This window comes from Engystomops pustulosus, chromosome 2 (assembly GCF_040894005.1).
Source record: "Engystomops pustulosus chromosome 2, aEngPut4.maternal, whole genome shotgun sequence".
NCBI classification, from domain to species: Eukaryota; Metazoa; Chordata; class Amphibia; order Anura; family Leptodactylidae; genus Engystomops; species Engystomops pustulosus.
In genome coordinates this window covers 32293175-32306600 of record NC_092412.1, presented here as the reverse complement: position 1 = coordinate 32306600, position 13426 = coordinate 32293175, and the positions used below count along the sequence as shown (strand labels likewise).

General features: G+C 43.1%; 1 protein-coding gene across 1 annotated transcript in view; it reads right to left on the bottom strand.

Annotated features, from left to right (window-relative positions):
• The window catches only part of ARHGAP42 (Rho GTPase activating protein 42), a 201969-nt gene that overhangs the window by 23543 nt on the left and 165000 nt on the right, over positions 1-13426 (bottom strand). The window contains exons 7-8 of the mRNA XM_072134180.1: positions 7235-7339; positions 2347-2476 (exon numbers count right to left, since the gene is read on the bottom strand). Coding sequence (XP_071990281.1) covers positions 2347-2476; positions 7235-7339 — 235 coding nt within the window. The remainder of the gene's footprint in view (positions 1-2346; positions 2477-7234; positions 7340-13426) is intronic.

Below are 13426 nucleotides of genomic sequence, written 5' to 3'. Positions count from 1 at the left end.
TGGGAATGCTTGAAATTGCTAAGCACAGCACTCAGCTATCTCCCACAGTATCATAGACAGTGAATGAGTGTGACAGAGATACCCAGCGCTGTGCTCAGTAATTTCCAAAGCTCCTAATGATATTTAATGGAGGAGCAGGACACAAGTTTAAAGGAAACCTACTATCACAAAACTACCTATTAAGATAGATCTCATGGTAGGTTCCTAGAATAACTCTAAGCCCTGAACTATATTTCACCTTATTCTATGACACTTCCCAACCTGATCTAAACTTTATCTAACCAATATGGACATTTTTGGCAGAGGCTTGTAAGGGATAGAGTAACCTCTCTGGGCTTTGGGAGCAAAAGCTACTCCTACATCTGGGTAGCCTCTTTTGTCCTATCTCCTTCAGTGTCCATATGTGCGTGTAGGGTCAGCCGCTAGCACTGGAGGGTCTACTGGGCATGTGCAGTGCTTGAAGAAACCGACGGCCCTGCAAAGGAAGTGGGGACAACAGAGGCTACGGGGGCGTGGAGTAACCTTTACTCCATTATCTGTAGAGGCTACATCATGCCCCAGTAGCCTCTACCGAAAATTTACATATAAGTTAAAGTTTAGATCAGGTTAAACAATTAGGGAAAGATAGTTTAGGGCAGTGATGGCAAAACTTTTAGACACCGAGTGCACAAACTGCAACCAAAACCCACGTATTTTTCGCAAAGTGCCAATGTGACAAATTAAGCATTAACTTATTATTACCTGCTCTTTCACAGGTTTAAATTGTATAGGCACCTGAGGACACCAATACAGTAGAAAGAAGGAGAAGATGTTTGGATTATCATTGTAGCTTCCTTCTGGGGTCCTGGGTTGCCTGGGACTGCAAGAGGCCTTGAGTCCTGTCTGGCAAATTCTACCCTGGGGTGATGGCAAGGGTGCCCATAAAGAGAGCTCCGAGTGCTACCTCTGGCACACGTGCCATAGGTTCGCCACCACTGGTTTTGGGCTTTAGTAGGAACCTACCATCAGATTCTTGCCTATTGCTAAATTTCCTTTAACTGGCCACTCAATTACTGAGAATATTTGGGATATCATGATAGGTAGGCGTCTGTCAAATTGTTATCCCCTATCCTGTGGATAGGAGATAAAAATCCAACTTCGTACAACCCTTTTAAGGCTAAAATCTAGCTTGCAGGTTACACATACCCCCCTATTTATATGTCAGGATACAGTGGGAGAGCACTGTACAGGAAATGCAGCCGTGTAGTGTCATTCCCTCCCTATCCTCTGGCTTTTAGGTCATGGATCACAACATTTACGTTGGATAAAGATGGATTTTTAATTGAAATAATGTTACAGATGTTTCACGGCGAGGCTCAGAATGCAGCAAGGCGTGCAGTCACAAACATGGTGTAAGCTATTAACCGAGGAGCAGAACATAGTAATTGCATCGCTTGTAAATGTAAATGAGATATACAAAAAAAAAAGACACCACAGGACGGGAAGAAGGCAAAACAGATACTGTGTAATCCCTGAGGCCTCCAAAACATATTGTCTGAGTAAAAAAAGATAGAAAGGCTCAAAAATCAACATATGTTAAAAAATTATTTATCGATCATGCAATACCTTCAAACTGGATTATTATTATAGTACTCAATGTTCTTCAAGGGAACCTGTCAGCAAGGTCTTCAAGAGTGTTAGGTGTTGGCCCTGGAGATTTACATAACTATACCTATTTGTGTGTGGTGTCAGTAGCAGCAGGACTGTGAAAAATGGATTTACACTGCAACGCTAGAGATCTGTTTAATCATAGCTTTGTGTGTGTTGTAAGTAGTAGAGAGACATGGATTTTACTTCCATTATTGTAACTTCTCAAATTGCCCTGGTGTCAGGTCCTCACACTGCTGAGCTCTTAGCTCTCTGCATTGAGTATTTCCATAGCCCATCTGCTTATTGTCTAAAGAAGTCACATGCTCCAGCAGGGCCTTGGGGGAGGAGTATGACAGGAATTCCCAGGAATCATGTCCCGCCTCCTAGGGTCTTGCACTACATATGTCAATCAGTTATGCCTGGAGTATCCCTTTAAAAAGTACAGTGCTTTCTAGTGGCCCTGCACACATGTTAACAAGACAACGTGCAATGGAGAACTACGACAAGTGGATTGACACAATGGAACATTAAGGAATGCTAAGCAGCTCCGCGTTTTCACGGGAAGATAATTATTCCTCGGCTCCATAGGTCAGCTCCTCCGGGGACACACATTTTCTCAGATATCACAAGTCAAACAGAATTAAAGCATGTTGCAGCTGGAGTAGAATCCACAAAATATAAGAAAAAGCTGCTAATACAGAAATGTTACACACTCACTCTTCTCCTGGACGTATAAATATCCCTCCATTGTCCACTGGCTGGGAGGGCGATATTCCTGGTCTGCGGACTTCATCCTCTGCATTAGACGGTCCATCTCTTGCCGGGTGCTCTCAAAGTTATTTCGCGTCTATAGAAGAATGAGTTGAATATTATCACTGATATAAGAGGAGCTTCAACATGGAACTTACATTAAGTACATCACAACCACTACATGAGATGACCGACAATCACCAACACTACTCGAGACCACCGCGACTACCAGCAAACACCTCCACTACATGAGACCACCAAGACTACCAGCAATCATCACCACAACATGAGACCACCAAGACTACCAGCAATCATCACCACTACATGACACCACCAAGACTACCAGCAATCATCACCACTACATGACACCACCAGCAATCAACACCACTACACGAGACCACGGAGACTACCAGCAATCACCACCACTACATGAGACCACCAAGACTATCAGCAATCACCACCAGTACACGAGACCACCAAGACTACCAGCAATCATTACCACTACATGACACCACCAGCAATCAACACCACTACACGAGACCACGGAGACTACCAGCAATCACCACCACTACATGAGACCACCAAGACTATCAGCAATCACCACCAGTACACGAGACCACCAAGACTACCAGCAATCATTACCAATACATGACACCACCAGCAATCAACACCACTACACGAGACCACGGAGACTACCAGCAATCACCACCACTACATGAGACCACCAAGACTACCAGCAATCACCACCACTACATGAGACCACAAAGACTATCAGCAATCACCACCAGTACAGGAGACCACCAAGACTACCAGCAATCATTACCAATACATGACACCACCAGCAATCAACACCACTACACGAGACCACGGAGACTACCAGCAATCACCACCACTACATAAGACCACCAAGACTACCAGCAATCACCACCACTACATGAGACCACCAAGACTACCAGCAATCATTACCAATACATGACACCACCAGCAATCAACACCACTACATGAGACCACCAGCAATCAACACCACTACATGAGACCACCAGCAATTAGCACCACTACTTGAGTCCACCAAGACTACCAGCAATAATTACCAATACATGACACCACCAGCAATCAACACCACTACATGAGACCACGGAGACTACCAGCAATCACCACCACTACATGAGACCACCAAGACTACCAGCAATCACCACCACTACATGAGACCACAAAGACTATCAGCAATCACCACCAGTACAGGAGACCACCAAGACTACCAGCAATCATTACCAATACATGACACCACCAGCAATCAACACCACTACACGAGACCACGGAGACTACCAGCAATCACCACCACTACATGAGACCACCAAGACTACCAGCAATCACCACCACTACATGAGACCACCAAGACTACCAGCAATCACCACCACTACATGAGACCACCAAAACTACCAGCAATCATCACCACTACATGACACCACCAAGACTACCAGCAATCATTACCAATACATGACACCACCAGCAATCAACACCACTACATGAGACCACCAGCAATTAGCACCACAACTTGAGTCCACCAAGACTACCAGCAATCATCTCCAATACATGACACCATCAGCAATGACCACCACTACACGAGACCATGGAGACTACCAGCAATCATCTCCAAAACATGACACCACCAAGACTACCAGCAATCTCCAATACATGACACCACCAGCAATTACCACCACTACATGAGACCACCAAGACTACCAGCAATCATTACCAATACATGATACTACCAGCAATCATCACCACTACATGAGACCACCAAGACTACCAGCAATCATCTCCAATACATGACACCACCACCACTACATGAGACCACAAGCAATCACTATCACTACATGAGGGCACCAACAATCACCACCACTGCACAAGACCATCAGTGATCATCAACATTACATGAGGCCACCGCCAATCACCGCCAATAGAAGGCCACCAGCAATCATCTCAACTACATGACACCACCAACTATCACCGCAAAAGCATGACACCACCAGGAATTAGCATCGCTACACAAGACCACCAGCAATCACCACCAATTCATGAGATCACCAGCAATCACACCACTACATGAAACCACCAGCAATCACAAAACTACATGAGACCACCAACAACCTTCACAACAAGAGACCACTGACAATAATAACCACAAGTCCACCAGAGATCACCATAAATACACAAGTTCACCAACAATCACCTCCATTACCTGAGCCCACCAGCTATCAAATATCTCTCCCTACATGATAGCACAAGCATATACCAGTACCTATCACCATTAGCACATGAGACCACCATCATACGCCCTCACTTCTCACTGTTACCACATGCATCCACCAACAATCACCAAGAATCTACTAGTGAATATTTTACATGTATTACGTGGTTCTCACTGACATCACTGGGTCTCCCTGCAATGTACCTACAGGACTTTTGTGGCTGTTCTAGGCCGCTGCTTATTATGGAAACCCTAATAACCCCCCATCCATTATTACAGGATATATGAACATAGATTTTCCAAACTTTCATTTTATTCCCAGAACTAGTTTTTGGTTGAGTTTTTACAGTGTAAAACTATTGATTTTAGTTGTCTTATTTTAAGGGGTAGAATACTTATGCCGGTTCTAGCAACATCCTGACATTGACATTTATTACAGCAAAATGGAAGCTTTCGGAGTATCTCCACGTGTCCCTCCAAGCCCTCAGCCCATTAGATGAATCTCTAACCTTTAAACTCAGACTCTTTCGCTTTATTGAGGCTTTTCTGTACTTTTTCTGTTTTATCTTATTGCTCCGATTTCTGCCTGTCACTTAACGTAACCCTGATTTCTACCTTCAGCATAATTATGATTCCTAACCCTAAGATCCCAAGAGTAACTTCCGACCTTTTACTTTAATGACAGTAATTCCTGCAGGACAAGCAAATGTTAAGTCTTGATTTTCTTACGGAGGTTGTTTTCTTGTCTTGAGCAAAGTAAATGTTTTGGAAATGGTTTGAGATTTACTGCTCTAAAGTTCAATGTATGACCATTAAAGGGGTTGTCCATAGAAAACTATTCAGCTTTTTTATTTTGTATTGCAGAGAGAAGGTCACTCATGTTCATGCTGGTCACTAATCAGAGCTGACCGGTGGCAGATAGGATCTGTGTGCTGTCTATAATTTTCATTGGTTTGTAGACATTATCCAACTTGGGTTTGGGAACTGGTTAACTTACTCTAGTCCTGCTCCCTGTTCCAGCGTCACATCAGTCTACCGTTCTCAAGCACTTCCTGTGATGTCCTGTGTCAGGTCATCTAATTCCCCGGCCAAGTCACCTATGCCAAAGAACGGTAGACCAATGAGCCAATGGAACCAGGATGCGAGTAGGGACTTTAAGGGTTGTTCTTATACGTTGCTTGGATCATATGGAGTTTGTATGGAATACTGATCCCCGGGCAGTTTTCAGTCCATGAAATGTAAGCAGCACACAGTTTATGTTTCACTGACCAAGTTGATTTTTATTAAATATGTGCATGTCATCACAGGTCCTTTACCCACTAACATTTGTAAAATGTACACCATGTATATATATGATCACATGAAATCACAGCAGCCTCCATGGATGATGGGGAGAAGTAAAAGTCTGTGGAGGTTGCTGTTATTTCATGTGATCAGATACATACATGAGTAACATTCTGAAAACGTTAGTTGGTAAAGAACCTTAGATGAAATCACCCTGGTCACATGACAGCACACAGTCCATGTTTCACTGACCAAGTTGATCTTTATTAAATATGTGTATTAACAGGTTGATCATAAATATGACTTAAAGGGAACCTGTCACAACATTTTTCACAAAAACAGCTGGAGACAGGTTCCCATAGAGCTCTATTTACTACATTATGCCCTCTGTTTAGTTAAAAAATGTGTTTTCTTCGTATCCCCATAAAATCTACTTTGCTATCTTACATGGGATAAAACCAGATAGAGCTGGATTTAGGAGGGGGGGGGATTGTCCTGCTTGGCCTGAATCCAGCGGCCAAGCGCCATTCTCACCATTCAGCACTTCAGGTCATATGACCAAGGTGATGTCATCAGAGGTCCTTTACCCACTAACATTTGCAAAGTGTACCCCATGTATATATATGATCACATGAAATCACAGCAGCCTCCATGGAGGATAGGGAGAAGTAAAAGTCCATGGAGGTTGCTGTTATTTCATGTGACCAGATACATACATGAGTAAGATTCTGCAAATATTAGTTGGTAAAGAACCTTAGATGAAATCACCCTGGTGACATGAAGTGCTGAATGGTGAGAAGGAGGCAAAGGGAGGAGAAGAAATAAGAACGGGAGGACATGCCCCCTCTGACTCGCTCAGGATCTGGATTTATGCCAGGTAAGATAACAAAGTTGATTTTATGGGGATGTGAGGGAAACAACTTTTTAGCTAACACAAGGGTGTAGGTAAACATTTAGTTAATATGGCACTATGGGAACCTGTCAGTAGCTGTATTTGTGAAAAAATATGGTGACAGGTTCCCTTTAAAGTTGGCCATTTGCACCAATTTTGGCCGATTGGTCAACCATTGAACGTGTGTAGAGGTCACCAGCAGATGGTTGGTGTCTGGCAGTGACTTAATCTCCTTATTCTGAATATTTAGTAAGCATACTTGGACAAGCTGAGCGTGCATGTGCATGAAAGAATCAATAGCTATAGCCGCGTGCTCTTTCGCTTTGTATCGCATCTTCTGAACTTTAAAGATAAATTTTATACTTCGGGATAAATGACAACACTTCAATTATTCATGAGGCCTAGTAATAAGCCGAGCTGCCGCTTACGTTTTGTAAATTGAACTGTAGCTGCTCCTTATAGGGTGTAAATTCCCGTGCCAACTCATATCCCTCATGGTAGAAGGTAAAGAGACCCTGGAGGAACGCCAAAAGCTGTAGAGGTAAAGAAAAAAAAAAAACAAGCAATGAATATTACAGAAAAGCAAACACCATGAGCTGTAGATTTACCTCAGGATAAGCAACCACCTGCAATTAATGGCGCATCATTCGTCTTAAAGGAACGCTCCTTCAAGGTTCAGGAAAAAAAAAAAAAAATTAAATATGACTCCACCATAAGGACGAGGTCCGGGCGATTTATTCCACAAGGAAACTGTCCTTTAATCCATGAATTCGATTTCAAAGAAAAACGAGTATGATAATTCAACATTTCACCTCAGCAGATCTCCACAAATAAATTATCCCAAGTGCTCACTGGCTAAATTAGAAGATTTTTTTGTTAAGCCTGTAATTGTGAACCATAAATATCCTGCGTCTTCAGCCCGGTGGAGGACATATTGGTTATCTGCGAGTCGTGTGCGGTGCTGCTCCGGAGAACAACACGCATTTGTCAAGAGAGGAGACGGCGGTAGGAGTGACCCAGCGGGAGGGAAAATAGCGCGTGTTCATTTATGGCGGAGATTACGTTTAAAACTAATGGACGATTCTTTTATTATTTTAAAATGGTTTCAATTTTTAAAAAAAGTTTGTTAATAATTTTAGTAGTTTTCTAATCGACCGGAAATAATAATTACCATATATACTCGAGTATAAGCCTAGTTTTTCAGCACAAAAAAATGTGCTGAACACCCAAACTCTGCTTATACACGAGTAAAAAAAGTATAGGTTTTACCAGGTTTTTGTGGTAAAATTAAGGGCTTATACTTGGGTTGGCTTATACTCGAGTATAAATGGTACTTATTGTTCTTATTTTAAGGGGAAACGGTCACCAAGTTTTACCCCATTTAACTAGCAGCCCCTTGAGGTGGGATATGAAATGTCCTTTCTAGAATTCCTTCTTTTATGTAAATTCTCATCCATAAAAAAAAATCTTATCCAAAGTCATGTGAAAATTACAAGAGAAGAGTCATATTTTACCTGAAATGAGTCGAATTTAGAGGCTACAGGTGCAGTGTCACTTTAGATACCAAATTCCCCCGTTCTATAGATCATTTTTAAGATCAAAATCTTATCTTTCAGATCATAGCAGGCTTGTGGGTCTGTACGTTACAGAACCGAAGAAACAGGCACTTAAAGACATAGGAAATACGAGCTGCAGATACACATCCAGTTTCCATCCAGGTAATTTAACTGCCTGCATATCCGGTTCTGTAGGTCACAGAACCACAATCCTGATGCACAAAAGATGAGATTTGTATCTTTAATATAATACCAAAACCATGGTTCTAGCTGCTACAGAACCCAAGACATGGGCTTCTGAAATGACACTCACTCTCCTTGCAGCCTCTAAAAGTGACTCATCTCAGACAATACATGACTCTGTTGAGCTCATTAGCATATGACTTATGAGATTTTTTTTTTTTTATTATATACGTAAACAGGTGAGATTTCACATAAAAAAGGAATTCTAGAAAGGACATTTCATACCCTACCTAAGGGGACTAGTAGTTGAATGAGGAAACCCTGGTGACAGGTTCCCTATAATTTTCAATAATTAAAATATTAATTGTTAAAAAAAAATGGGTATTTCATTCCTCATGTCTTGTGCACCAGTTTTCTGGTGGTTCAGGAAATTGTGACTTGTAACCCATTTGTGCCCCTTATGCCACTTTTTTTTTTTTAAAAGGTGGGTGTTACGAAGCACAACACAGGCCATAACAAATTACTGTAGTGAATTACTAATTAAAACAGAAGTATCATGTGTTGGTTTGGGAATTACATGATAGTACAAAAACCTTGACACATTTTGGGCACAGTTTAAAGGGGTTGTCCAGTTTCAGCAAAAATATTATATTGTTTGTGTAATGAAAAGTTATACAATTTTCCAATTTACTTTCTGTATCAATTTCTTGTGGTTTTCAAGGTCTCTGGGGGCTGTCAATCTATAGAAAGTTTCATTGTTTGCTTCCTGTGGTGAGCAATCTGTACCTGGTCACGTGATGTCACACAGGTGCTCAGCTCGTTATATCTCTGGTCATGTGATGTCACACGGGTGCAAAGGTCTGATTTTCTCTGTAATATAAAGACTCATGCACCTGTGTGACATCACATGACCAGGGATATAACGAGCTGTGCACTTGTGCGACATCACATTACCAGGGATATAACGAGCCGTGCACCTGTGTGACATCACATGACCAGGGATATAACTAGCCGTGCACCTGTGTGACATCACATGACCAGGGATATATCTAGCCGTCCACCTTTGTGACATCACATGACCAGGGATATAATGAGCCATGCATCTGTGTGACATCACATGACCAGGGATATAACTAGCCGTGCACCTGTGTGACATCACATGACCAGGGATATAATGAGCCGTGCATCTGTGTGGTGTAACATGACCAGGGATATAATTGTTCATTCATTGTTTGCTTCCTGTGGATAGAAATCTGTACCTGGTCACGTGATGTCACACAGGTGCTCGGCTCGTTATATCCCTGGTCATGTGATGTCACACGGGTGCACAGCTCTTTATAACGCAGAGCTCTAATTTTCTCTGTAATATAACAGCTTGTGCACCTGTGTGACATCACATGACCAGGGATATAACGAGCCGTGCACCTGTGTGACATCACATGACCAGGGATATAACTAGCCGTGCACCTGTGTGACATCACATGACCAGGGATATAATGAGCCGTGCATCTGTGTGACATCACATGACCAGGGATATAAATAGCCGTGCACCTTTGTGACATCACATGACCAGGGATATAATGAGCCGTGCATCTGTGTGACATCACATGACCAGGGATATAACTAGCCGTGCACCTGTGTGACATCACATGACCGGGCATATATTGAGCCGTGCACCTTTGTGACATCACATGACCAGGGATATAATGAGCCGTGCATCTGTGTGGTGTAACATGACCAGGCATATAATTGTTCATTCATTGTTTGCTTCCTGTGGATAGAAATCTGTACCTGGTCATGTGATGTCACACAGGTGCTCGGCTCGTTATATCCCTGGTCATGTGATGTCACACGGGTGCACAGCTCTTTATAACGCAAAGCTCTAATTTTCTCTGTAATATAACAGCTTGTGCACCTGTGTGACATCACATGACCAGGGATATAACGAGCCGTGCACCTGTGTGATATCACATGACCAGGGATATAACGAGCCGTGCACCTGTGTGACATCACATGACCAGGGATATAATGAGCAGAGCACCTGTGTGACATCACATGACTCGGGATATTACAAGCTGTGCACCTGTGTGACATCACATGACCAGGTACCAGAGTTTATCCAGAGAAAGTAATCGACAAAGCTTCATGTAGCATGACAGCAAGCAGAGATCTTAAAAACAGCAAAGAATTGATACAGAACATATATTGGAAAATGTTAGAACTTTTTATTATACAAACAAGATCAATTATTTGTTGAAACTGGACAACCCCTTTAACGTTTGCCTATGAAAGTTTCGTACCCTGAAACCGCAACAATAAATTAACATGTCCTAAATCCCAAACTCACAGTAAACATCAGTTCCCCGGTGGTGTAAAAGTGATTTTATGCTGCAAAACCTGTGTAAAATTCTGCTGTCTGCCTTTCTAATGCAGATTTTGACGGACCAGTCTTAGATATGGAGTGGGATCTGGTCAGATTGCTTCTAGTTTTTGGCAAGCACCCCCCACCCCCAGCCGTGTCAGCTACTGAGGTAAAAATACAGCCATATTATAGCTACTCTATCAGAAACCAGCCTTGTGCAAATCCACTATCTGATGTTGTGTTGTACTGTGTCACAAACTCAGCTCAACTATACGCAATGACCTATTATCGCTGTCCCTATATACATCGCCGGATACGTTTTTCTATCCATAGATTCCTTTATGATTTGGAACTTTACCTCAGAATCACAGCGTGGTTCCAGCAGATGGCAGCACAGCACAGAACATCCAGATTATAACCGGACTCTAAAATCCATCAAATAAACCCAAAGCCATTATCCCCCCGCTATTTCCCACCAGGACAGATTATGAGGGAGTTTGTTTAACCTCTTACTAGAGCGCGCAACCCAGTTTATTAACCAAGTCTTCACACAGGGCAGACGCAATCTCCTCAGGCCTAGCGTCTCAGTCAGAGTTTCCCGCTCAAGATCTGGAACACATGTAATTCCAGCACAGAGAATCCCATCCATATCATTTCCACAACACCTATCACAAAGCGGGTCCGTGGGGTCCCTATTATATGTAAAAAGATAGGGAAGGTCAACACCCGCACAAGCTTCATATAACCGCCATGTTGGTACAACGCTAGAAGCGCTGTGAGATTCTGACTTCTGACACCTACTATCACTAGTTAGCGGAGCAGCAGAGAATATACTAGGGCTAAAGACTTGTGTATAATTATACAGATCTTTCCATTACATTTAATATTGAATAGCGATGTAAAAATTATGCAGTTATCTGATTGAAAATGCAGCACGTCCCATACTTAGGGAACCGGTGAAACACATATGGGATCGGGCCTAGGCATGGCCCCCCCACCCCATGCGCTACAGCTGCGTTTAGTGGCCGTAGACTACTTTAGGGCTGTGTTCACATGATGCTCTTAAAATTAATTTTGAAACGCATTTCAAGTGCTTCGGAAGTTACTCCTCCCTAAACGCATATTTGTTTAGACATAATGGGGCACATTTACTTACCCGGTCCTGTCGCGATCCCCGAGGTGCGTTGTCCGACAAGCATGAAGTCCGGCGCTATTCACTAAGATGGCGCGCCCGATATCCTGCATGTGTCGCTTCCCCGCTCAGGTCCGCCGGAGTTCACCTTCTTCTTCCCGGTGCATGTGAGTGCATGTTATGCAACACAATTTGAATTGTAAATCCCGCGCTTAGTCTGAATCAGTATGGGTTGTCCGACGTCCCCCCCCCCTCTCCCCAATTTGTGTCGCATGAAAGTTGTCGCCATTGCGCCATCGCTTGGGCCAAAAAATGCGGCGCAAATCGTAAATAGTCGGGAAACCCGATGGAAATGCGGTGTGCGGACCCTTAGTAAATGTGCCCCAATGTTTGGCAAGTATTACCATGTGTTTTCCCTCTTAAGCAGAAAAACATATAGGGGGGTCATTTACTAAGGGCCCGATTCACGTTTTCCCGACGTGTTACCCGAATATTTCCGTTTTGCGCCGATTTTCCCTGTATTGCCCCAGGTTTTTGGCGCACGTGATCGGATTGTGGCGCATTGGCGCTGGCATACACGCGACGGAAATCGGGGGCGTGGCCGAACGAAAACCCGACGGATTCGGAAAAACCGCCGCATTAAAAAAGAAAAAAAAAATGTTGCGGAGCTTGCACTTACCTTCACTAGGAATAGGCCGGTGAACTTGAGCGCGTTCCGATCCTCTTCAGCGCAGCAGCGCCACCTGGTGGACGTTGGAGGAACTGCCTTAATGAATCCCGGCCGGACCCGAATCCACCGCAGAGAACGCGCCGCTGGATCGCGAATGGACCGGGTAAGTAAATCTGCCCCATAATTCTACTTACCAAATGAAAACATTTAAAGGAACCCTGTCATCAGAAATTGACCTAATAAAACACTACCAGTATGTTGTCAAGCATTTGAACAGCTTATAGATGATGTTTCTTTCATGAACCAGTTTGGTGGTATCTAATCCAAAAAATCAACTTTGAAGTTAGATGTATAAAGTCAGGGGGGGCCGAGAGAGTTTAACATTGAAGTCAAGCGCTCACTGACTTTGAACAACTCCTCCCATGGAATTAACATCATTCGCTGGACTTCAGGAGATCTGATCAATGATGTCCCTGGACGCAGGATCATCAATTACAGTAAAGGGGTGATTTTAAGATAGGGAAAGCTCGACTTCAGTGTTAAACTCTCCGCCTCCTTGACTTCATAAAACCAAAAGTGTATTTTTTGTATTATGCCATGACACTAGGCCATGAAAGAAACATCATCTAAAAGCTGCTTGACAACATACTAGCTATAGCTATAGTGGTTTATTAGGCCAATTTCTGATGGCAGGTTCCCTTTAAGTTAGTGCACCAA